The following is a 25,394-nucleotide window of genomic DNA, read 5'->3' as shown; positions in this document are numbered from 1 at the left end:
AATCTTGCACCCTGAGATAAAAATGTATATTAGATACAAATAAATCTACTAAATACTAGAGATTTTGATATATAAATATATATTTGGATTATTAGTGGCTAATTTATCAAGCTGATCTTAGAGCACATATTTTTTGATTGAATTATCCAAGTCGACAAGTATTAGCAAGTGCATATCGCAGCTACATGCAAAAGAATGCATATGATTTTAAGATAAAGGCACATGGTAATGATTCGTGCCATAAATCTAGAATGTAAAGTTAGCCTGTGATATTTTTATTGATTTCAATTATTGTTCTATTTTTATATTATATTTTTTATCGCTCTATATATATATTTTTTGCCTCGACTGATCTTTGCATTATTTATGTAATATATGTATGAAACGTTCATGGTGTGCAATTTATTTTTTATTCCTCAACACTATAGTATAAGTATCATTTATATATATATTTATTATTTATTGAATTACAAGAGTTATTGGAGAAGCCCATATCTAGGCCTATCAAGATTTTTTAAGACTGAATACTATTAGAAAACCACGACCTAATTATATCAAATCTCATGCTTTACCGACTGATGCCAAGCAGGAGGCTAATCGTTATTTAAATATAAAGAATAACGTGACACAAAGACATGTCGTACCAACGTGGGACTGATGATGAGAGCCAAGCCCATTGTATAATTATTTGAAATTAAGTCAATAACCATACAGAAAATTATAGATAACTTATACGAGTTGTGAGGAAAACTGGCGAAGGAAAATTTGTATTACTTTTTGGGGAAACAATAGCTTTAAATAGAGAGAAGTTATATGTTTTAAAGAAAATTTTATATTATTAGTACTGTGAAAAATTACAGGTTTATAAAGAGAGACTATATTTTATAAGCCTAAACTGCTATTACTTTCTAGTCAAAAATATATTAGGTGTTTAAGCCGGTTGGAAAATAAGTCGCAGCCTGTAAACTAGCCAAGAATAAATCAACAAAACATTGGGGGCGCTAGAGCATTGTAAAAAACTTAAGTATAAATACCTTGTTGTAAGAGTATCCAAACACTTTACACATCACTGTTCACTGTAAGTCCCGGTTTGTGTCTCTTTTTTAAGCATCTTTGCTTATCATTTTTGTCACTGTTTAATTAGCATTTATCATATTTGACATAATGAATCACACTCCCGCAAACTCTGAAGTTTCATATATGTACGGCGGTTGCACAGATCCCACTTTGTCGACTCCAAGCACATCGAACCCCACCACGGTAGATGCCAATACGCCACGAGAAAGGGAACCAGGAAGCGTCGGGTCGATAGTCTTCGATCCACCAGGTCTGCAACCTCTATCATCCACTCGAATCGACGCCGCTGACACACCATTGAATCAACGGATAGTAGAGATCAACTTTGAAGGGGGCGAGGAGCAGCCTGCCGAACCCGCATCTCCAGAGGCCGAGTCACATCTGAGCAAACAAAGTCTATTTTCAGTCACAGAGCTAGATCCTTTTCAAAAGGTAATGATGGAACAAACTAGCAGTATGTTCAATATTATGCTACAAAACACAATGGACAAAATGATGCAGGAGATTAAAAAAGAGAATGTGGAAATGAAAGAGGCAAATAAGCAAACAATGGAACAGGGCATGAAAGAGACAGCGGGCGCTATAAAATCAGTAGAACGACGTTTGGATACTATTGAGGCTAAAGTAGAGAATCATAGGGAAGAATTAAAAGCAATGATAAATCTACAGAAAGAAAGTCAGGATAAAGTTACGGCAGGATTATCGGAAAGGTTGGATACGGTTACATGTGAGCTCAACGAAAGGATAGATAACCTAACCATACAAATCACTACACCCATTCAGGATATAACCAATAACATTAAGGCCGATTGCCACCAAGAAATCCACAAACAAATTACCGTTGCCAATCAAACATTAACAACTACAGTTGACAAAAATATTAACAGTATTAAAGAAATACAAAATAAACAGATTAATATGTCCACAAAAATGAACCAACTGCAAGGTAGCATCAATCAAAATACTGAAACCTGTAAAGCTTTAAACGGAACTCTACTAATTCAAAAATCCACTCTGACTCAATTAAATCAAGAAGTAAACGCAAATAAAATTACACATAATAGTCAATGGCAGATAACACAGGAAAAAATAACAGCATTGGAAAATCATATTCAACAACAACCTCAAGGGATTCAAACAGACAACCTCAACGTACATAGTATATTACAAGGACTAGGAAAATTTGATAATACTGATCGCCATTTGCAACCTCAACCATTCATTGATCAGATAAAATTAGTACAAACTCTTGCACCTACCTCTTGGAATTTTTGGCGTCTTCGTTTGACTAATTTATTGATTGGCGAACCCCTGATGTTCTTTCGGAGTAGAGCCCATGAATTTACATCATTGGATGAGTTTGTAGCTGTCTTCCTGGAACAGTATTGGAGCAGAAGTAAACAGTTGGACGTGCTAGCGGACATCATATCATGCGATTTCAACCCTAACTTAGACGGTGCATGTACCACTTTCGTCACTGCCCTACAGTTTAAAAATTCTCGATTGAGCGAGCCCATTAACGAATCGGCATTAGCAAGTATTATTTTAAAGAAGCTACCGTATCAAGTTAGAATGGCACTCGCCACACAACCCATTACTGATTGTAAGCAGTTGATAAATCATTTATATGGCATACAGTCTGCAATGGCAATATCAAGCCACCGCTCAGACCAGAGATACGCATCAAATCAACATAATTCAAAATTTAATCCGCATAACAGCCAAAAATATGAACCGGTATCATATGATCGCTACCGATCTGCTCCTCAATTTGAACGCCGCTATGAGCACAGGCAAAATGGTAATTGGAATAATGAAAAATTTCAAAATCGTACAACCAACCACTATGCCCAGCAGAGCAATCGCAGGAATCACTATGATGGCCGTGATCGATTAAACTCACATAATAATCACACACAAAACAGTTACAACAGAAATTATAAACCGCCACCTCAACAAGTAAGTACAAATTATACTCTAGCACATGCAATAGGTTTGAATCAACAAAAAACCCGGAACCCAACACCCAACGACCCGCCACCAGATATACAGAAAACTACAGCTAATAAACCATGACTATATGATACCCCCGATACAGCAAGCACAAGCTCAAGTGAAAGAAACCAAGAAAAACAAGACATCTCAACATCATACACCACATTCAGAAATGATTTACCGGAAACTTTGTTAGAAGAAACGGAAAAAGAAAGCAGGCTACCGGATATACAAATGCAAGCGTATATCGATATAGAAATATATGGAATGAAGGTTCAAGCATTAGTAGATAGTGGTTCACAATGTAGTCTCATACAAACAGACTTATTCCAACGTCTGAAAGAAAAAACAAAATTAGCTACTCTACCATTAACCAACGTATATGTATCAGGTATCAGTCCAGGACGGCGAATACATATAACTACTCAATGTTTACTGGAAATAAATCTTCAACAACAACGATTCGCATATACATTTCTTGTATTACCTGTTTCCGGTCCGCACATAATAATAGGTACAGATTTTCTACAACACTTCCAGGCCTGTTTAAATTTCCAAACCTCGAAATTTCATGCATTTACCGAAACCGAAGCATACGAAGTCATAGTACCCCTTGATCTGAAGAAACGCACTGAAGGAATCGCTGAGGTACATTTCGCTCACTACATGGAAGGCGTGCCGAGGGAGTGGGGTATCCACGGAATAGAAAATGCTATGGAGTGTATGGAGGTATTAAGCCTAACAACGAAGGACCGAGCACCGTCAAGAGCCGACTCTAGTACCGAAGAATTGTTAGAGATACTGATAAACAGAATTCATCAACGTACCGATTGGCACCCTGACACTAGACAAGAAATAATTCAAGTATTCCGCAAAAATGCAGACGTTTTTTCCGAACAACCTGGCCTAGCTACTCACTTCAAATGTTCACTCAACGTTAAACCACACGACATGTACTACCGCAAATCATACCCCATACCGTTCACCTATCGATCCGCCGCCATAGCAGAAATATCTCGCATGGAACAACTAGGAATTATAGAAGAATCCACAGCACCCTATAGTTTGCCGATTGTGTGTGTAGCCAAAAAGGATGGAACAGTGAGACTCTGTCTGGACGCTCGCGCCTTGAACCGCATATTGGATGATGACCGAGAAGGACCAGACCAAATTGAACAAGTTATGCAAACCTTCCATGGCAAGACCATATATTCAACGGTAGATCTGAGCGCAGGATATTGGCAAGTCCAAGTAGCACCGGAATCGCGCGATTATTTATCCTTCCTGTTTAATGGACGCAATTATAGTTCACTCGTTTAGCGTTTGGATTAAGAAATGCTATGGCTATATTCATACGATGTTTGAGACAGGCGCTAGGAGACGATATCAGTGACTACTGTACATTATACGTGGACGATGGATTAATAGCCTCACAGAATATACGTGAACATTGCCAGCATTTAGATATAGTATTTGATAGATTGATAAATTGCGGATTGAAACTCAAATTATCTAAGTGTGAATTTTTTGCGAGAGAGGTGAAATATCTAGGACACATAATTACACCTACTGGCATATCACAGGACCCGGACAAATTATTGGCCATCAGACAATTTCCATCACCAACCAACCGTAAACAATTGCAAAAGTTTATTGGATTTTTACAATTCTACCGCCGTTTTAATAAACAAATGTCACACTACACCGCTCAACTCAGTCATATACTGTCTAGTACCAAGCCTTGGATTTGGACTGATAAAGAAGAGATCATATTCCAACAACTAAAAGAAGCCTTCCTAAACTCCGTCGTGTTGAAACACCCTAACCTAAAGAAACCTTTTTTCTTGAATGTCGATGCATCAGATTACGCGATAGGCGCAGAGATTTTTCAAGAAGATGAGCAAGGAGAGAAAGGAGTGTTAGCATTTTTTAGTAAGACACTCAATCCAGCCCAGCGTCGTTATTCTGTGACCAAAAAAGAGTTGTTGAGTATTGTGGAAGTATGTATTAAGTACCGGACATTGTTACTCGGCAATAAGATATTTATCAATACCGACCACAAAGCCTTAACATTTTTCAAAACAGCCAAATTGAATCACAACCGCTTATCTAGATGGTTTCTTGCGCTTCAAGAATACGACATCGAATTGACCCATCTGCCAGGAAAGAAAAATCAGACCGCCGACTTTCTATCCAGAGAATAGACGCTACATATTGTCAAGATACCAACCTGAGATGTTTCGCCGTAAAGAGTGGAGAAAGCATACCATATCCTCCCAACATCCAACCACGAATTCATACCGCCATGTTAACACCTGAAAGAATCCGTATCGCCCAATATGAAGACCCAAGACTGTCCCGGATCCGTGAACTGATGGAAGAAGGAGCTGCCGAACCGCCCGACTACCTGCGACAGTATACCCGCTACAAAGGATTTATGTTCCACCGACCGGCTAAAAATACTTACGACTGGCGCCTAATCATCCCCGCTAATATGGAAACAGATTTGATAAAAGAAGCTCACGAACGCATTGGACATTTTGGAACTACGAAGACCCTCCACCTACTAAAAGAAAGCTGTTATTTTAAAAGCATGCATAAAAAAGTGGCCAAAATAGTGAAGCTTGCGATATATGCCAGAAAGCCAAATACCCGCGATACCATATCAGAGGTGAAATGAATCCCATTCTCCCCAACGCACCATTGGAATTGATATCAGCGGATATATATGGTCCATTGCCCATGGCGCAATACGGAAAAAAATACATATTCGTTCTTACATGTGTTTTTTCAAAATATACCATGCTATTTCCCATAGGCAAATTGACCGGAGAAGTTTTGGCCCGATGCATAACGGAAAGATGGACAAGTGAAGTAGGAAAGCCCAAACGAGTACTATCAGACAACGCAACCTATTTTTGTAGCAAGCAGTGGAAAGAAATACTTCACCTGGCTAATATTAAATGGTCGAGGACATCTCTTTACAGCCCCAGCGCTAATCCGGTAGAGCGACGTATGGCAGAGATCTCTCGTTTTATGCGGACGTACTGTAATGAAAAACACCAACAATGGGTTAGGTATATACCATTTTTAGAAGAATGCTATAATAATAGCCTAAATGAAAGCACCGGTCGTACGCCTTACGAAATCATATTCGGTAAAAGGAATAATACATTTATCGAAAAATTAATTGATTTTCCAAGCTCAGAAGTGAATAAGTTAACAAACCCTAATATCCATCATCTGGTAAGGTTAAAGCTAGAGCAGAAGGCAGATAGCAGAAAGAGATTCCACGACCGAGCATATAAAATATTTTCATATAACATTGGAGATGAAGTTTTAGTAAAGAGCCACAGGTTATCAAATGCTTTGGAGAAAGTAACTCGCAAATTCTTTTTAATTTATTCAGGGCCATTCACTATAGTAGCCATATCGCAGCATAACACAGTTCAGTTACAAGAAAGTGAGAACACGCACATTGTTTGGTGGGAAAATGTAGCCAATATTAAGCCATATCACAGAATTTGAAATAAATATGATAAGAAATCAATGAAAACATTATTATCAAACCGATTACTAACCTTCCTTAATAAATTTAATATTGGTATAGGACCTCGTGGCAACAATCCAATGTTTAATTTCTTTCCAGCCGTTAGAAGCCTGCAATAAGGAAAAGAACAATTTTTAAATATGTAATTAAATTATATACATCAGATAAAAAAGGACACAAGCGGGGATAATAAAATTAAAATTTGTTAATTACCTTTTTAAGAGAAAAAATTGAGCAGTTAGGTTAGTTATGAAAGTCGATAGCAAATTCTAATGTAACATGTAGCACTATGAAATGTAGAACAGCGACCAGCTGAGCAAAGCCACCTAAATCAAATAGGTGACGTCTGTTGAACATATGTTTATAAAAAGAAATACTGTACCCAAAAAGTTATTTATTATTGTTATTTATTATATTTATTAATGTCGATATATTTATTTATATGTTTTATATTTATTACCTTTAATTATGCCACGTTTGTTACCTGAAAAAGACTTAAAGTGAATACCAGCTATCAAAACCAAAGAGCCATTAGCAAAAGAAAAGTATTGTACCTGATGTATAGAAAATTATTTATATTAAGACCTAAGAAATACTATAAGACATAAGCCCAGAAGTTTGTGAATCGAAATTATTGTCTAAAAGGAATCATTTGTGAGAATTATGAAATGTGTGTAGTTAGGTTGGTGGCCCTGCAAGCGGCGAATTTAAAAATTACTATATGTTAAGTGTTGTCAGGAGGAGTACGTTTAGAAGTTTATATTTATGATATTTTATGTGTGTTGAGGAGGAGAATTTGTTATTGTATTTGATAAAGGTATAAAGGAGATGCAGCAAATATGTCTGCAAACTGTGATAGAAGTATGAGAGTATAATTTATAAATAAAGTATAGTGTATATCGATGTATTGAAGGGTGGGTTTTCATTAAAAACATTGTGATTCTCAAATATTTTGAATTCAAACCCAGGGGCGCGTGTAACATATTAAATCTGGGTAGACAAAAAGCCCTAACAGAAACAGTAATAGGTCTGAAATAAAGTAACTGGCTAATATCGCCAAATAGATAATAACTAAGATAAGATAGCATCAGCTTGTTCTGGCTAAATGGTACAAGAACCTAAAAAGGATTTGAAGGAAGTTTATTGCTCATAAATAGATTATTATATAAAATATTTGAAGATTGAGGTTATGTACATGTATTCACGGATCGGTGACCTAGAGATCGATCAAACCGAGGAACGTAGAATCTGACCAAAACCCCTTGGCAGAGCTTTATTGCAATCAGATGGTGTGCAATATGAAAAAACACCCGTCCACGTGGCTAATTATTAGGTAGCATGGAATTAATATTAATGTATAGAATATTAACTAGCATGCAAAGAGCATAAATAAAAAACCAAATAAAAATAATTTAATGTATTCAGGAAATAAGAGTTACCAGGCGCATGAATACCGAATAAAATTTGCATGCACCAATAGTAAAACGGCAGTTAATAGGCGGCAACTGTAGGCCAGTTCAAAAATATTTCTATATATTTATATAAATGTACTAGTTTTTGTGTAAAAATTTGTGTAATCTATGTTATCGATATGGCTCGAATGCAAAGAAATTATTAATCATATAGTCTAAGCAATATTTTGGCATTTTTTGTAAGATCTATTTGAACCTAAATGGCGGAGGACTAAGATATTTAAATTTTATGCTAATTTGAAAGTCGGAAAGAGGATCTGTAAAACTTGAGAAGGAAGAACCAGCACTCGCCAGCCAAATGCCACCATAAGAGGACCCCAAATATTTTAGAGCGAAGTACCTTACTAATGATTTTGTAAAAGCTAAAGTTAAAGTAAATTATCAAATCTCATGCTTTACCGACTGATGCCAAGCAGGAGGCTAATCGTTATTTAAATATAAAGAATAACGTGACAATAGTTTTGGGGATGTTCGCTGAAGTAGGAAATTTGCGAGTTAGCCGGCAACTGGTTCATGGTGACGTTATTATTGAATACTTCGAGTAAATAGCCAAGTGTGTTGCCAAGTCTCAGGAATATTAAAATGGATTCAGTGATAGTGCCTATTCTGGATAAAATTGTGTTGTGTTGAAGTTTCAAGTGTCATATACATATATTACAAAAAAGACCTTCGAGTGCTACTGGTACGCTTATCAACATAGACAGATATGGCTTACAAATTACACTAATATAGTTCTTAAAATTTTAATTAGGGTCTTATCCTCCTGAATAACGATAGTATTATAATGCCTCAAATAACCTATAACCCTGGTCAGCATACAATGTCTAGATTCAAAGATCAAAATCAAAATTTTTACTATAACTTTTATGGAAATTCCATCCAATTTTCTCTATTATGAGAATTATGTTATCAAACTCGTGTGATACAGTTTGTCTGTATTTATGCAGCTTGAAAAATTTTAATTTGAAGAGCAACTCAATTATTTTAGCCAGAAACTTACAATAGATCATCAGATATATCTTGTCGAAACAACTTCAGATTATGTTTCTTGCAGCTTTCAGTTTTATCAATAATTTCATTAATCATTGATAGTAAGATTGAGTAGGTAAGCTTTTCCTCATGCCCCACGTTGGGCGCCATTGTGTGAAGTTGTGCTCCTGGGGGGGTTATCTCTTATGATAGAGTCCCACGTTATGAAGCTATTGTGAGAAGTTGTAGATTGCAATTCCTTCACAGATAATATGGTGTTTCTGGTATTTATAAGAGCAGTCTCTAAATTCCCTCTTTTGCGAATAAATTCACAAAAAATTAAGGCCTTCCGGCTCGCAAAATTACTGGGTTCAAACCTCAGCTCTAGCTCAGTGGTAGAAACATGAATTTTATAAGTACAAATAATCACCATAAGGTTCAGTGATCGGTAATTGGTAATTCTTACCGCTGCTTCTATGAAGTTCTTGAAGAATACCAGTAAGGAAATTAAAAGAATATTTGATGACTGATTATCAGTAACCATGTACCACTAGAGAATAATCAGGACCAACTATAGTTGTTTCTAGTTGATTCTTAAAACGCTCGTCGTGAATACAAGTATTCACCAATATACCCTTTCAAAATTCCTTAGAACTTACAACGCCAGCTCTTGAAGCTCTCTGGATCCTTATATGATATAACTGGAACCTTATTAATATAATTTCTTAATATATTTGTTCTGGCTGATGAAATGAATATCATCAAAGGATGATAAATATTGAGTGCTCTGAATAAGGTTAATATTATTGATTCAATAATTTTAAATGCTGCTAGATATTTGTTGGTACCAAAACAGCTCAAACTATATAACACGAGATGAGTTGGGATAATAAAAAATTCTATAAGTTTGTATGCTGACATAAAACACAAAATATATTCCCATAAAACAGATATGCATAAAATATTCAATAAATCTGTAATTCACTTAAATAATCTACTTTTAAAATCTGAATAATTATCACAGGCTTTGCTAATATTCACAATAATGATTTCAAATTCATAAATACATTATATTTAATACTGGTACTTAGACTTCCAATCAATACAAAATTCTACCAATAAAAACCTGTTCGGTCTATAAGTTTGATATGATATGTTTTGTTCAATAAACAAAATTAATATTTAATAAATTAATATTCAAATATGAGATCTCAGGGCTTCTAATGTGAATTCGGGCAGTGCATGGAAGTAAGCTTCCTACATATAATAAATAAATTTATAAAATGTTCTTGTGAACTATGTGATATTGTTCAACACGTGGTGACTTTTTATTTTAACTCTAATTAATTGGAATAGCGCTTTTTTATTAATTATTACCCCACTGAACGTAGACAAATGAGCTCATTTGGTTTGACTTATCACTCACTGACTGAAGTTCTGGATGTTCTCGTGGATTGAATTAATTATTTCCAATAATTAATTAGGTAGGCTCCTTTTCGTCACTGCTGGGCTAACGTGTAATCCAGATTTTTATAAGTTTCTTTCGAATTAAAGCTATTTTTATGGGAATCTTTACAATTACGAACTCTTTGACAGCACTGAGTTCACAAACAATTTACATTCAACAAACATACATTACATTTAAAAAAAAAAAAAAAAGGTTTGGCTTAATAATTCATTAAAAAATTTTTAAAAGGAATAAGAAAAGACCCTAAACTCCATGTGCATCCTCTCGGGTTGGGATCTTAAGCCAGAAGAAAGAGGTTTTCAGAAAAATTTGCTTCTTCCTAGAATAATTCTATAAGCTACTCTCTGATTGGCCTTCAATTTAATAGACTCAATACAATTGGTTGCTTTGGGAATCAGGGCTTCCTCGGCTTTATAATAGAAAAAATTAAATAAAAGAAGTTTTTATACAGATATATGGGGTATTTATCTTAAATTGAATTCATAAATAAATCGTAACATACGATTTTAATAGATAATACATTTAGTTTTTATATGAGTTTTTTATACTCTTGATTTATCATGCTTTTTTAGATTATAATAAATATTTATACAGAAATAATAGCTATTTGTATTTCTACACATCGACTTCCATTAGTATACATAATATATCCTTTATGAGTGAATTTTATATGATTCAACCGGTCATATGGGTTGATCGGATAATCAGCTGATTCGTTCAGTATTGGTTCGGATAATTATCGATTTATCCAAGATCGACTAATTCTTTTCAAAACGTAAACAAGTAACTCTAACCTCAATATTCATGCATTTTATTTTATTTTTTATTTTTGTAATCCGCCAATAATAATTATGCCGCTTTATAATTTTTTGATCTTACCAATGGGTTCTCATAATTATTAAATCACAATAATACATGTTTTCTTATCGTTGTTGATAATGCTATTACTCCTAATCACTAATAATACTTGATTTGAGTTGATTTACTCTTTAGATAGGTCTAACCTTCTTTCCAATTTTATAGTTCTATTACATTTTATTGTCTCATTTAGAGATATTTGGTGGTTTCAAATTACCACGTGACAACTTCCATCATAGATAAAGGATAAACGAAACCTATATTTCTTGTCTCTGCTTCCATGCTCCGACTTCAAGCTGATGGTAAACTTGAGCGTCTAGACCGTCTTCTAGCGGACAACTTTTATGTAGTTGGCCTTGAGCAGAGTCTGGTGAGACGCAGCTGTGAATGAGAGAGAGAGAGAGAGAGTGAGGGAGAGAGAGTGAGCGAGTGAGTGAGCGAGAGAGAGTGAGAGTGAGTGAGAGAGAGTGAGAGAGAGAGAGAGTGAGTGAGAGTGTGAGTGTGTGTGTGTGTGTGTGTGTGTGTGTGTGTGTGTGTGAGTGTGTGTGTGTGTGTGTGTGTGAACTTTGAATTTTGAGCGGCAAACTGAAGCGAGACTAGCAGCGCCATCAAGCTTAGAATGGCAGGAACTACGTGAGCTTAGGATGGAGGTTGTTACTACCTTTCATACCCAAAACTATAATATTTTCCCTTCTCTTCTCTTATTGTTCCCTCTCTTTCTGATTGAATATAATTTTCCAGCTCTCGTACATGTTTTTTCACATCTTTCAAGTTCGTTACTCAGCCTATCGGCGATCCCATCATTGTTCATCTCCAGGCCATCCAGCTTTTCTGATTTTCCCAATAGTTGTTTCTTCTCCATTCTATTGAAATAAAGTATAATGTTGAGAATGGATTTCTCACAAACTCATTTGTTTAGAATGGATTCTAGGAGACAAACAAATGAAATCTTCAAGAAAATAAGATGCAGAAAATCCAAATTAAACTAGTTTATAGAGTTCAAGAAAGATATACAAGTAATGTATAACAGAGACAGATTTACCAATTAGAGCAGGGCTACGGAATCAGCTCAAATTTCATGTTTTCCCAGAATTGAAAGACGATTCGGTTGATTCAGAGTGCGAGGTTGAAAGAGTATTCTTACAGTATCCTTACTCTATGTTAGTATGCTGTCCATGGATGTATGCACTCATGTCAGTTCCATTCTTCTCCCATAACATTTTCTTAAGCTGTGTATCTATATATTTTCAACAGTAAATTGACAAGTGATATATTTTTCAGACCGTGTCAAGAATGGTGGAAGATTCAAGAAACTTCAAGGACCGTCTCTATCGTCTACCAGAAGTTGGCATGGGATATGATTGTAAGTTCATTGTGGGCAAAGGAGAGCAGGTAGCTACCATTTTTGCACACAAGTTCCTATTTGCTGTCACCAGTGACGTATTCAAAGCCATGTTCTTCGGTGGACTTGAAGTGGAAGAGTGTGTGCGAATTGTGGACTTGGAGCCTCAAGGATTCGAGAGCATGAAACACTTCATTTATACAGGAGAGATCAGATTTGAATCTATCGGACATGCGTCTGAAACGTATTTGGCTGCTCATAAGTATTTATTACCTGTACTGTTGAATCTGTGCGTGGTGTACATCATAGGCGCCGACTTGTCAAAATTATTGGGGGGGCCCTAACCGGGTGGTCCGCCAACCCCCCCCCCCCAACAAATTTTTTTTAAATTTATAAGGCCTAGAAATGCTTTATTTAACTACTGGTATAAAATATTTTTCAAAAAGTCAAATTTATGGAAGAAAAAAGCTTACTTCTTTCTATTTATTAAAAATACAGAGAGTATGAAGAATAAATTACTGTATTTAACCCAATATGTATATATACATATTGATTGGTTGGCCAATGTCCCTAAATCATGGACCAATTTTGAATTTATAAGACCTAAAACGCTGTATTTAATTATGCAGTATAAAGAATATAGGCAGAAACAAATCACATTTTACTCTTTCACACTAAAATAAAATAAAAATGAGCAAAATTAATGAACTAAAAATAGCATAAAGAATATCTAATATTACTCGAAAAGCCAAATTTTCAGAAGATAAAAAGCCTAGGTCTACTTACTTAAAATACAGAGAGTATGAAGAATAAAATAATTACTGTATTTAATTCAGTTTAACTTACATACATATCCATTGATTGGCCAATGTCCTTCTCCTTATACCATTGAAAAAGTATGCCTTCTGAGTTCATTGCTGCTTATAAACTCGTTCATCACCGTGCTCAAGTGAACTTCGTCCAGGACATCACGGTGGGCGTGAAGGACTGCTAAATTGTTCAGCCGTTTCTGTCCCATTGTTGATCTCAGATACGTCTTCAGTCGACGGAGTGCACTAAAAGAGCGTTCTGCCGTTGCCGACGAAATTGGCACTACTTGAAGAAGCTTGATCACTTTAACCACTTCTGACAGCATTTTTTTAATGGCTGGCTCTTGTGAAAGATATTTCCTTACATCACGCATTGATTTCATTTTTAAATTATTTTGCCTATTAATATCGGCTAACATGTTTAGATGTATTTGCAACCTTTCAACATCCAGGTCATTTTTAAAAAAATCTTTCGACTGTTCGAAACTTGAACCTTCTTCGTTCGCCACTAACACACTCAAAAACTCTTTTTCGACCGCAACGAGCCGCGACAAGCCCGTGGACTCAAAGCGTTCTTTGATGCAAGATCGCACCGTTTCACACACCTCGATGTAGAGAGCTTTGAAGTAGTCCTTTGGGGTGTTGAAGTTATGTGGTGAGCTGGCTCCGTCGTTTTCATATCTATTTGGAACGCGCCGTTTCCTTGGAATCACAGGCTCTTCTACTTGTGAAAATTTGTTTTTTAAGCACGACTTCCAAAACTCCTCAAAGCCATCTCGCTTATCATCTAAAATGCTAATCAATCCTTTAAACATGCCTTCCACTTCAGTTACACTTAGATGAGGGCTCTGAATGTTTTCGTTAACTTCTTCTACTACGTTCATTACATGGCAATATAAATTCAAAAATAAATAAGTCCTGAACAGTATCATAGATTCAAGAAAACCCGCACATTTATAACCTGCTTCAGTTTTGTCTGTTGAGGAAAATATCTCAAAAAACTGTAGGAGATCTTCATAGTTTTTCAAAATCCTCTGTATACTTGAAGCTCGCATTGTCCATCGGGTCGGGCAAAGTGGTCGAAGATTGGCTTGATTATTTTCACTTTCGAGGCGTATGTTTCTAAATAAATTGATTCTTTTGTTAGATTCCTTAACTGTATTTATTAGATCTTTGGCTAAGGCCATAACATCCCTCATGCATGGGAGGCAAGAAAGGCTGTCCTGCACTGCTAAGTTCAAACTATGGGCTGTACAGTGCACGTAGTGTGCCTGGGGCTGAATATCCAAAAGTAACTTTTGCAGGCCTTTAAATCTTCCTCTCATGTTTGCCGCTCCATCATAGCACTGTCCTCTCAATTTTTCAATAGGTAAATTAAGCCGCGCAAAAATGTCCTTAACAATTTTGAAAAGAGTTTGTGCTTCGGTATTAGGAGTCTCATATAAACCAATAAAGTCTTCATTGATTATTAAATCGTCACTTACAGTTCGAACACAAAATGACACTTGCTCATGAATCGATATATCACTTGTTTCGTCCACAATAATTGAAAAGTGTTCACTATTCTTGATTTTATCTAGCACTGAGCGCACAACAGATTTGCCCAATATATCAATTATCTCATTTTGAACGTCATGTGAGATCCATTTATACCCAGAACGCCCCAACCAGTCTTTTAACTCAGGAACGTCTTTTTTCCTAAGTTCTAGCAATTGCAAAAAATTTGAGTTAATATCTTCATGTCCTCTTATGGCCAAACCTTGCCGGCAAAGGTACTTAACTGTTGTAAAAATAATTTCAAGAGCCAAACGGGCTTTCTTCATGTCACTGTTCAATTGATCATTTAATTGAGCGGCTACACTTGGTTTTGCTAAAGATGAAAGTTTTAAAACTCCTTCCTTATGCACAGACGTATTTTCATGAGTACGAAATTTGTCCAATCCCTTTTTCCAGTTAGAAAAACCAACAGTAGTAAACGCATCTTCTTTCTTGGTAGTCAATTGGAGAAGGCCCTTGGCCTCTGCCTCTTTGCAGGTCTGACAAAAAACTTTATCCATTGTTGCGTCATATTGTAACCATTTATATTTAGTCACCCAAGACTTCTGGAACGATCTTCCTCCAATAGGCTTGTCATTAGGTTTTGTATTTTGCTGTGAAAAGCTCACGCCTGATGTTGAAGCAGTTGTTTCGACATTTGCCGGGGTTGCAGTGTCAATGCGAGGCTTCTTAGTGATGAATTTATCCATTATAGGCTACAAAAAAAATCACTAATGCAGAAGCCGACAAAATAAACACTTACTCTAAAAACACTACATACTGTGCACAATTCTAACAATTGCAGCCCTAACAACACGTCAACACATGAAATTAGGTTATACGCGAACGCGACCGTGTCATAACTCACTTGACAAGCAAGAAGCAACTAGCCAACTATCACAACTACACAACACAAGACAGACTAGAATGCAGTGTGTCCAGCCCGGGAAAAATTAAGTACTAATTATCAAAATATCCCTCGCAAAATGTACTACGGCTGGACACACTGCTAGAGTGAGTGCAGGAGCAGTGGCGCAATTTTTGGCATGAGTGTGCGGGGAGGGGTGGGTTGTTTGACTTACCGGGTCGTCGCCCTCTACGCCTTCTAGACAATAACAATAACAAGTAGACAATAACAATAACAGTGGTTCGCGTCGCAGCACAGTTCCAAATTCTTATAACTATCTATGACTCCCCTTACCCTCATGCTTCAACACTCATCTCTTTGGCTAAACTTACTCAGTTTTACATCGTATTAAGTTCGTAAAAGCACAACACAGTATGACATTGTGTTGAGAGTAATTGGTTTAGTACTGTTTAAAGAGTTTATAGTAGCGTATCACGCGATGCTTTAAACTTACAAGCAAAATGTAATTATCCTTCTCAACAAATTATTGGGGGGGCTCCGCCCCCTCAACTAAATTTTTGGGGGGGCTCGAGCCCCTTGGGCCCCATGGAGTCGGCGCCTATGGTGTACATTAGAGACAACATTGAAGACTCAGAAAAAGTAAATTTCTTCAGTTGGTGTGACAAGAACAGAATATCAGAATTCGACAGCCTGTGCTTAGAATATGTTACGGAGAAAACTTACGAAATATTTCAAAGCAACTATTTTCTTGATTGCGAACCCAATGTCATCCTGCGTATTCTACAATGTGAATCAATGAGATTGAACTCTGAACTGAGTGTTTTTATCAATTTCGAAAGATGGGCACTCGCTGAAGCCAGACGCCGAAATATTATAGATGATCGGGATCAGATGGCAACTTACTTCAATGATTTCAAACCATACATAAGGTTTTTAACTATGAGTAATGAACAGTTGACAAATAATGTTTCAAAATCTCTGCTCCTAACTGATGAAGAGAAACTAGCCATAGGAGGAGCTGCTGTAATGAATATTAGTCCTGACCAATTACCGAAAACGATCTGCTTTTCCAAGGTGAAACGAAAACTCCGTCCTGAGCCGAGAAAGAGGAAGTCCCAATATGATTACGACTCTGACTATTGATCGACTAGTGAACAGAGACAGATGGAATTAAATAGAGAATGCATTTATTCAAATGCTAATTAATATATAATTATTATTTAACGAAAATCCTAAATAAATGCTGTAAATCACCCCGAAGGCTTCTGCTACTGCAGACATTGACAACAGGGTTAATAGCTAAATGGAAATTCGATGAGAACTACTATCAAAACTTTTGGATAGTTTTTTTCCAACTAATTTCCATCTAGCTGTTAACCCTGTTGTCAATGTCTGCAGTAGCAGAAGTCTTCGGGGTGATTCACAACATTTATTTAGGATTTTCGTTAAATAATAATTATATATTAATTAGCATTTGAATAAATGCATTCTCTATTTAATTCCATCTGTAACTGGTTGGCCGCTATGGCTTCGTATAAAATGAGCGCTGCTATCCAGAGATTGTCAGTTTGGTGTAAGGGTAAGCATTCCTGACTGGCAACTGGGAGGTACCGGGTTCGATTCCCCGGGCTGGCAACTAATTTTTGGATAGTAGTTCTCATCGAATTTCCATCTAGCTGTTACCCCTGTTGTCAATGTCTGCAGTAGCAGAAGTCTTCGGGGTGATTTGCAGCATTTATTTAGGATTTTCGTTAAATAATAATTATAGTGAACAGAGAATTTAATCTTTTCTTAAATTATAGATAGACGGAATTGATAACTAAAATCTACATTTTCATTAGCCTTCCAGTTTCACCAATAAACTAGTAGCCTGAAGAGAGACCTGGAAAAATAATAATAGATTGTATCTCCCTTATTTATACAGATTGCAATATATATGAATCTATAATATATAATACACGAGAGAGAGAGAGATAGTGAGAAAGAGAGAGAGAGAGAGAGAGAGAAAGAAAGAGAGATATAGAGAGATTGTAAGAAAGAGAGAGATACACGAAGAGTGTGTGAGAGAGAGAAAGAGTTGCAGAGTGAGAGAGAGAGAGTGGTTTGAGCGAGTAAGTAGATGAGAATAAATTTTGTTTCTTTCCTTCTACAACCTTCGTTTTATTTTTTTATTTTTATTCATTCAACAACTCAAGTGAAATGGCATCCCCCATTTTCAGTTGAAAGGTGTAGAACAGTTGGTGCATACTTTTTCCCACTTAACCACATCATGCCAAGATTGTTGAATGGACTTGTGGATGTGTTTTCAAAAATGACCCATCAAGTTTCAAGTACACAGTTACATTGCTTCTGAGACAAAATATCAGAATAACTGATATTAAAAATGCACTGACACATTAAAAGTATGCACATTATCCAATCATCATTGATTACTCTTTCGATTTCAGTTAGTTTCAACTAAATTCAATTTTTAATTTACTACCCTCTGACAGCACTAATACTTTGTGTCATAGTCCCCTATTTTTTTGGATAAAATAATTTGAATTTTGGAGAAGAAAAATAAAGTGGCTTTCGTAGTTGTTTATAAAGTGATGAAAATACTCTTGTTTTTCTTACTTAGTGACTTGACGAACGCTTGTGATGTTTCTATATCAATTTACTAGGTATTTTTTCAGTTTATAGTTGTGTATAGTTTTCCTCCCGTGTGTTATAATGCTATACATAATAAATCGAATCTGTATAAATCGCCACAAGTGTTTTATTAGTGCAGAAATCCGTAACAATACGTTGGACCTTATCCTTGCTCTTAAATGCTTCATACACAATGACTATAGCGAGCTCCACGTTATAACGGCAGTATTTAATATATTAACATTGTTGTAGCTATCCTTGCCTATCATTTGCCAAAGCAGATAGCGCTATCCTTTTCCTGCTCCACAATGTTGCCAGATCGTTGTTTAACAATCAAGAAATATGATTAATCAACAAAATATTCAATCTCAATTATGGAAACTTATTATTTAATAGTTGAAAATATATTTTCCTGACGAATATAATGTAATTGATTATTTAAAAAAAAATGCACAGTTTAAATTACATCATATATAGCCTACTAGTAACAGCTATCCTTTATGAAGACAGTGAGAGAAGTTGTGTGTATTTTTGGGTTCAAAATTTTATAAAATAACTTGATTAATTCAATATGAAGTGATAATTAAGTGTTATATTTAAATATAGTTTGGTGTTTCAATTTCTATGAATTCAAAATGTTTAGCTTGTATATATTTTTGGACGAAAATTGAACTTGAACGTTTTACAGTAGAAACATAACCTATTTTTGGACATTTTATTAATTTATCAAAATTTGGGAATGGAATAGATTTGGGCCAAGCCTGTTGTTCCTTCCTAATCATATTTATGTGATTTGTGATTCTGTCCACGAATAAATAAATAAATAAATAAATAAGGCAGAGAATCGGCGACGCTGTTCTCCTATCTTTCTCCACTGCTATTGTAACGTGGACCTCACTATATCTTTGAAGTGTACATCAATAGCTCAGGAATACTGATCTTGATTGTAATTAACAAAATGCTGAAGTGTCGTTCCCATTACCACTGATTTATAAGAAATTTGTTTTGTGGATTTCCTATGATAAAATAGGTTGAATAAAACTGGATGATTGATTAGATGTTCTAACGTAGAATTTAGATGTTTCAATGTAGATGAAAAAATTGAACTGAGAAAATATGAAATAAAACTGATACAATTATTAATAAACAAACTAATGCAAGTTGAAAACAACTTGTTAATCACAGGTGGCAAATATCAGATGATTCGCCACAGATTCAGGCCCGGTTACACAAAAGCTGGTTAAATTTTAACCGTGATTAACTCCATGAGAACCAATCAGGCGTTTTTGAAAATACTATTTCTCTGATTGGTTCTGGTTGAATTAATCATGATTAAAAGTTAACCAGCTTTTGTGCAAGCTGGCACTCAGTGCTGCAACATACCTTGATATCGAATAAAATGGGACTTGTATAATAATGGAAATCGTCTACAAAATTTCAACTCGGCTGTTTCTCTGCAACATTTGTGCCTGAGCAATGTGCCTCGAAACAAGAGTGTTGTTGCAGTCTAGTATTTCGTAATTGATTACTCATCTCTTTTGATCTCAAATTCTAACTTCCTTTTAAAGATAAAAAATCTGATTTTGGATTTGGATCCAGCACCCCCAAAAAATACTGTGTGTGTAAAGGGCCCCATACACTAGGGAACTTGGATAGGCCAACTTGGTTCTTGCGAACCAAGTTCCTCAGTGTCTGTGGAAAATTGGCGAACCGCGAACCAAATTCGTGACCAACTTGGTCTTCAATCTGGATTAAAAACTTTGTTCGGTTCGTCCGCCAGGGCGATATATTCTATCTATATATATTCAATATATTTTCTTCCCACAGCAGCTACAAACTTTGAGACACTCATCTCTAGACCCCGAAAGACACTGAAGTAACGAACGGCTGTCCTCTCTCCCCACTACAGTGTGTGGGCAAATCCTAGACGAACTTGGCTCCCCGAACCAAGTTGGCCGATCCAAGTTCCCTAGTGTATGGGCCCTTAAGTCCGATTTCCGATAACAGACAAAAATAAGAGAGTTTTGATTGCTTTCATATATTTTTATTGTGCTCTAGGGTTTATATATTTTTCGATCCCGACGTTGTAATTGCACCAACTTTCATGCAGTTCACGCCAAAATGGAAACAATAGACGAAGTGCCGGTTGCACAATAGCCGGTTCAGATTTTATCGTGATTAATTCCACGAGAACCAATCAGAGAAGCTGTCTTATCAAAAAGGCCTTCTCTGATTGGTTCTCGTGAAATTAATCACGGTTAAAATTCAACCGGCTTTTGTGCAACCGGGCCGTGAAGTTGTAAAAATAGCTAACGTGATAGCACATCTCGCCATGTTGTTATGATATATTGCGAATTGGCAGAATGGAAACTAGGCCACAACTGAAAACAAAAATCTGGTGTGCCACACTCACACAACTTTCCTTGCCGCTATGAAAATTGATCAATTGACGCTAGTGTTCTCGCGCATCTCAAGTCTTCATTCACTGATATTAAGCCAGCTGGTGACAGGACAATAACGCTGCAGACACACGAAGTCTGCTATCTCTTCATAGTCCATGATTTAATAGAATCAACAGTTGCCAACAGTTTAATAATCTTATTTTCTCGAACTTCGAGCTTATTTTCAATTTGAGGTGAAAATGTTACTGAACATCAATTGTAGAGATTTTCATGCTCAATCTTTTCCACTCAAAATTTTCCGTTGAAATTATATCTGAGACCTGATAATTGAGAATCTAAAATCAAACTTTGCATAGATGGGATGGCACTCCTGGAATTTTTACAGATATGAGACTTGTGACAGTTGATAGAGATTATCAATGACTATTTTAGATATAAATTTGATCAAAATCGTTGGGGCTGTTTTCGAGAAAATAACAAAAAAACATGTTTTTGACAACATTTTCGCCATTTTATCCGCCATCTTGAATTGCATTAGATCGAAATTGTTCGAGTCGGATCCTTATAGTGTAAGGACCTTAAGTTCCAAATTTCAAGTCATTCCGTTAATTGGGAGATGAGATATTGTGTACACACACACACACACACACACACACACACACACACACACACACACACACACACACACACACAACACACACACACACACACACACACACACACACACCACACACACACACACATACACACACACACACACACACACACATACACACACACACACACACACACATACAGACCAATACTCAAAAACCACTTTTTTGGACTCAGGGGACCTTGAAACGTATAGGAATTAAGAAATTGGGGTACCTTAATTTTTTTCGGAAAGCAATACTTTCCTTACCTATAGTAATAGGGCAGGGTGAGTAACTAGAGCAACATCAGTCGGCAACTTGTTGCATAAATTATTGAAATTGTCACGCGATACAAACACATATCAATATAATAGGTATGAGTAGATAAGTTTGCATTTATTAATGTGCATTGATTGCTTCACTTATTATACTGGCAAGTCATTAAATATATTTTAATGACTTTTGAATATTACGATCAGTCCCTTTGGACAATGACTTGCATGTGACATTCTCAAGCTGCTTACTTCCTATTGGCGGTGAGCTGTGAAGCTAAGATGGCGACTAACCAACCCATTGACCAATCAGACATCTCCTTGTTTTTGGAGGCGTTGACTACTAATTTAGTCATTTCTACATCATGTTACTGCCCTGAGAAGTGTATTCGACAATACGAATGTAATGAAAGGAGGATTCATTTATTCCAAAAAAAAATACTGAACTAGAAATGTCTTCATAATGTTTAGAAAAGTTTTATAATTGAACTCACAGGTTCAGCTGGAAGTCAGGACTGAGATATTTGAGAGTTCCTATTCACCAATCAGATTTCTGAAGTAGACTTGAAGAGGTTAGATATAGGAATTTATTTATTTATTTATTTGTTGATATAATTACGAATCATATGAATATGTTCGGGATAGAACAACAGGCATAGCCCAAAACTATTCTGTTCCCAAATTATGATAAATAATAAAATGTCCGAAAAAATAGGTTATGTTCTTACGGAGGAAAATTAAAGTTCAAAGTTCTGTCCAAAAATATATATGAGCTAGAAATTTTGAATTTAGAATGATTAAAATACCAAATTATAGTCAAATATTGCACTTAATATCACCGCACTTTGAATAAATTAATCTTGTGAAAGTTTTCACATCTTTTCTCAATGAAAGAAAATACTCAGATACAAAAATTATTATCATAATATCTCAAAATCTCCTTATGTGGAGAAGGATATTTCTTTTTTTGATCTAAATGGACGGAGATTTTTGCAACCCTACATTTAGTTTGAAAATTCCATGTAAACATGTATTGTAATCTTTTTTGATGGATATTATGATTTGAAGATTTTTCGAAATTTATGGAGAAAATATAGCATAAGATATTCCATGGTATAGGGTGTTTAGGCTCGAAATTTTATTGTTAACTCAAGCCGATAGTCCTAGTAGATCTTTATGAAACTATGTGACGCTGGTAGTCTCTCACACTGTGCCGTTCCCACACTCTCACCCGACCAAAACAGTGATAATAGACAGTACAGTAGTAGTTGACAGTAATCGGCTTGAGTTGACGAAGAATCGGCCTGAAATGTGGAACATGGATGAACTATACCATCTTCGCTTATACTGTTTTTCTCTACTATATTATTGCAATGGAAGTATCTTCAAAATTAACACATCATTGTTACATGCAACAGTTGAGTATATGTAAGAGAGAAAGAATGATAGGAGGAGAGGGAGTAAGCGATATTGAGAGAGAGTGAGAGAGTGTGTGTGAGGGGGGTTGGGAGCGAGTGTGAGTGGTTGGGAGAGAAAGAGAGAGAGGAGTGAGTGAGTGAGAGTGAGTGGCAGTGGCTGAGAGCGTGAGGGAATGAGAGACAGAGAGAGAGACTGTGAGAAAGAACGCGTGAGAGATTATAGCTAAGGATAACGCATGCGCGTTGTAGCTTTTTAGGCAGTTGGTGGGAAGGGGGACCTTAGTTCTCCTAACCCAGAGTTCTGGAGTTGCACATGCTCGGCTGTAGAGGAGAAGGGGGAAATGCCTGTAGGGTGAAGGGGCCAAAAGGGGGGCCAAAAAGGGGGGCTCCCAGGGAGGTAGGATCCCGGGTAGTTGTTCCTGTCAGTGTTAAGCTACGCTGTGGCTGAACCGGACAGTATTGGTGTACGGGGCCTGGAAGCTCCGACCGGGCGAGCTATAACGTGGTTGAGAACCCCCTCCCCCCGTTTCGCCACCCAATACCCCGCCGGGGGGTCAACAGGTGTCAGTGCTTCTAGCTCGATTCGGGGGTGAATCCATCCCCTCCCTAAACCCTCAGTCAAGGAAGAAACCCCGGGTTAAGAACTCAGACATCTGTGGTGCTACTACAGTCATGTACCTAGTACGTTACGGCCGTAACGCCAGACGTTACGTAACGTTGGATGGTATCCGTAGTTTGAAACCCGGGATAACACGTCTGTTACTATCATGTCATTAGCTTGGTTTCGTTAAACGTTATTGATATTTTTGAACCCGGACTCAATCGTCTGTTACTACCATGTCTGGAATGTTTTAAAGGTTGAGTTAAACGTTATTGATATTTTTGAGCCCGGACTTAACCGTCTGTTACTACCATACCTATAATGTTCTAGACGTTGAGTTGAACGTTATTGATATTCTTGAACCCTGACTTAACCGTCTGTTACTACCATACCTATAATGTTCTAGACGTTGAGTTAAACGTTATTGATATTCTTGAACCCGGACTTAACCGTCTGTTACTACCATACCTATAATGCTCTAGACGTTGAATTAAATTTTATTGATACTTTTGAACCCGGACTTAAACGTCTGATACTACCATGTCTGTAGAAACATATTAGTACGATTACGTTAAACGTTATCGGTAGTTTTGATATTGGTGTAAAACGTTGGTTAGAATTGAGTCTGTAATTATTGATAAAGGTTGAGTTGAAGGCTATTGATATTTTTGAACCCGGATCCAAACGTCTGTTACAGTAATGTTTGTAATAATTCGTTGAAGGCGACGTTTTAGTCCATCAATATTTTTGAATCATGTCTGTAATAAGTCACCGATTTTTTGGTGAATTTAACATCTTGTATATAATTTCACAACTTTTAACGTTACACAATCTCACAACTTTTAACGTTTCACAATTATTTCACAATATTTATGAGATAACCTTGAATTCAATCGATATTTCTGAACTTGTAGTTGAACGTCTCCTACAAACATTTCTATAGTTATATTATTTACACAGTTACGTGAAAAATTATTGAAGACTCAAGTTGGATTCGCACATAACAGTGACAGTGAAAATATAATTCCCACGATATCTAACAGGACTATTCACACTCAGCCCGGGCGAGTCAGTATGAATACTACCATTAGAACTCATTGGAATTATATTTTCACTGTTAAATGTCACTGTTGTGAGGGAATTCTGTTTCAAACCCAAGAATGAAATATGCTCCTTTTAAAATATCAGTATACTATAATAATCTTTTAAAATATTAGTTTAGTATGATGTAGTTGCTTGTACGATGAGTGCAATCGAATAAAGGTTCTATCAAACCCTTTTCAAGTCAGTGAATTGTGAGAGGACCTCTAGAAAACTAGTAACTATCCAAATCAATTTCTCTGCTATCCCAGTCAATATTCCTACAATTTGGATGATCTCAAAAGGTTTTAGTTTTGTTGAAGATTCACGGCTACTTTTACTTTAAAAGGTATTAATTTTATGGGTCAGGATATTATTTCAAATTCAAATTCCAATAGTTTATTTGATCGT

The 25,394-nt window shown here is 36.2% G+C and overlaps 2 protein-coding genes across 4 annotated transcripts in view; both read left to right on the top strand.

The window, feature by feature from the left end:
• The window catches only part of LOC111045678 (BTB/POZ domain-containing protein 2-like), a 32,820-nt gene extending 15,596 nt beyond the window's left edge, over positions 1–17,224 (top strand). Inside the window, exons 2-3 of the mRNA XM_039436826.1 lie at positions 12,671–13,033; positions 16,554–17,224. Coding sequence (XP_039292760.1) covers positions 12,683–13,033; positions 16,554–17,087 — 885 coding nt within the window. The 5' untranslated portion in view covers positions 12,671–12,682 and the 3' untranslated portion in view covers positions 17,088–17,224. The remainder of the gene's footprint in view (positions 1–12,670; positions 13,034–16,553) is intronic.
• Positions 17,225–23,745: 6,521 nt separating this feature from the next.
• Positions 23,746–25,394, top strand: part of LOC111053224 (potassium voltage-gated channel subfamily H member 8) — a 322,102-nt gene continuing 320,453 nt past the window's right edge. For 2 of the 3 annotated variants that reach the window (XM_039436819.1, XM_039436820.1), the window contains exon 1: positions 23,746–24,159. The gene's annotated coding sequence lies outside the window, so the exon portion shown is untranslated. The remainder of the gene's footprint in view (positions 24,160–25,394) is intronic. The other variant, XM_039436822.1, reaches the window with a different exon arrangement.

The sequence above is a fragment of the Nilaparvata lugens genome, chromosome 10, assembly GCF_014356525.2.
Source record: "Nilaparvata lugens isolate BPH chromosome 10, ASM1435652v1, whole genome shotgun sequence".
NCBI classification, from domain to species: Eukaryota; Metazoa; Arthropoda; class Insecta; order Hemiptera; family Delphacidae; genus Nilaparvata; species Nilaparvata lugens.
Note: the sequence above shows the minus strand (reverse complement) of the source record. Positions and strands in the feature narration are given on the sequence as shown.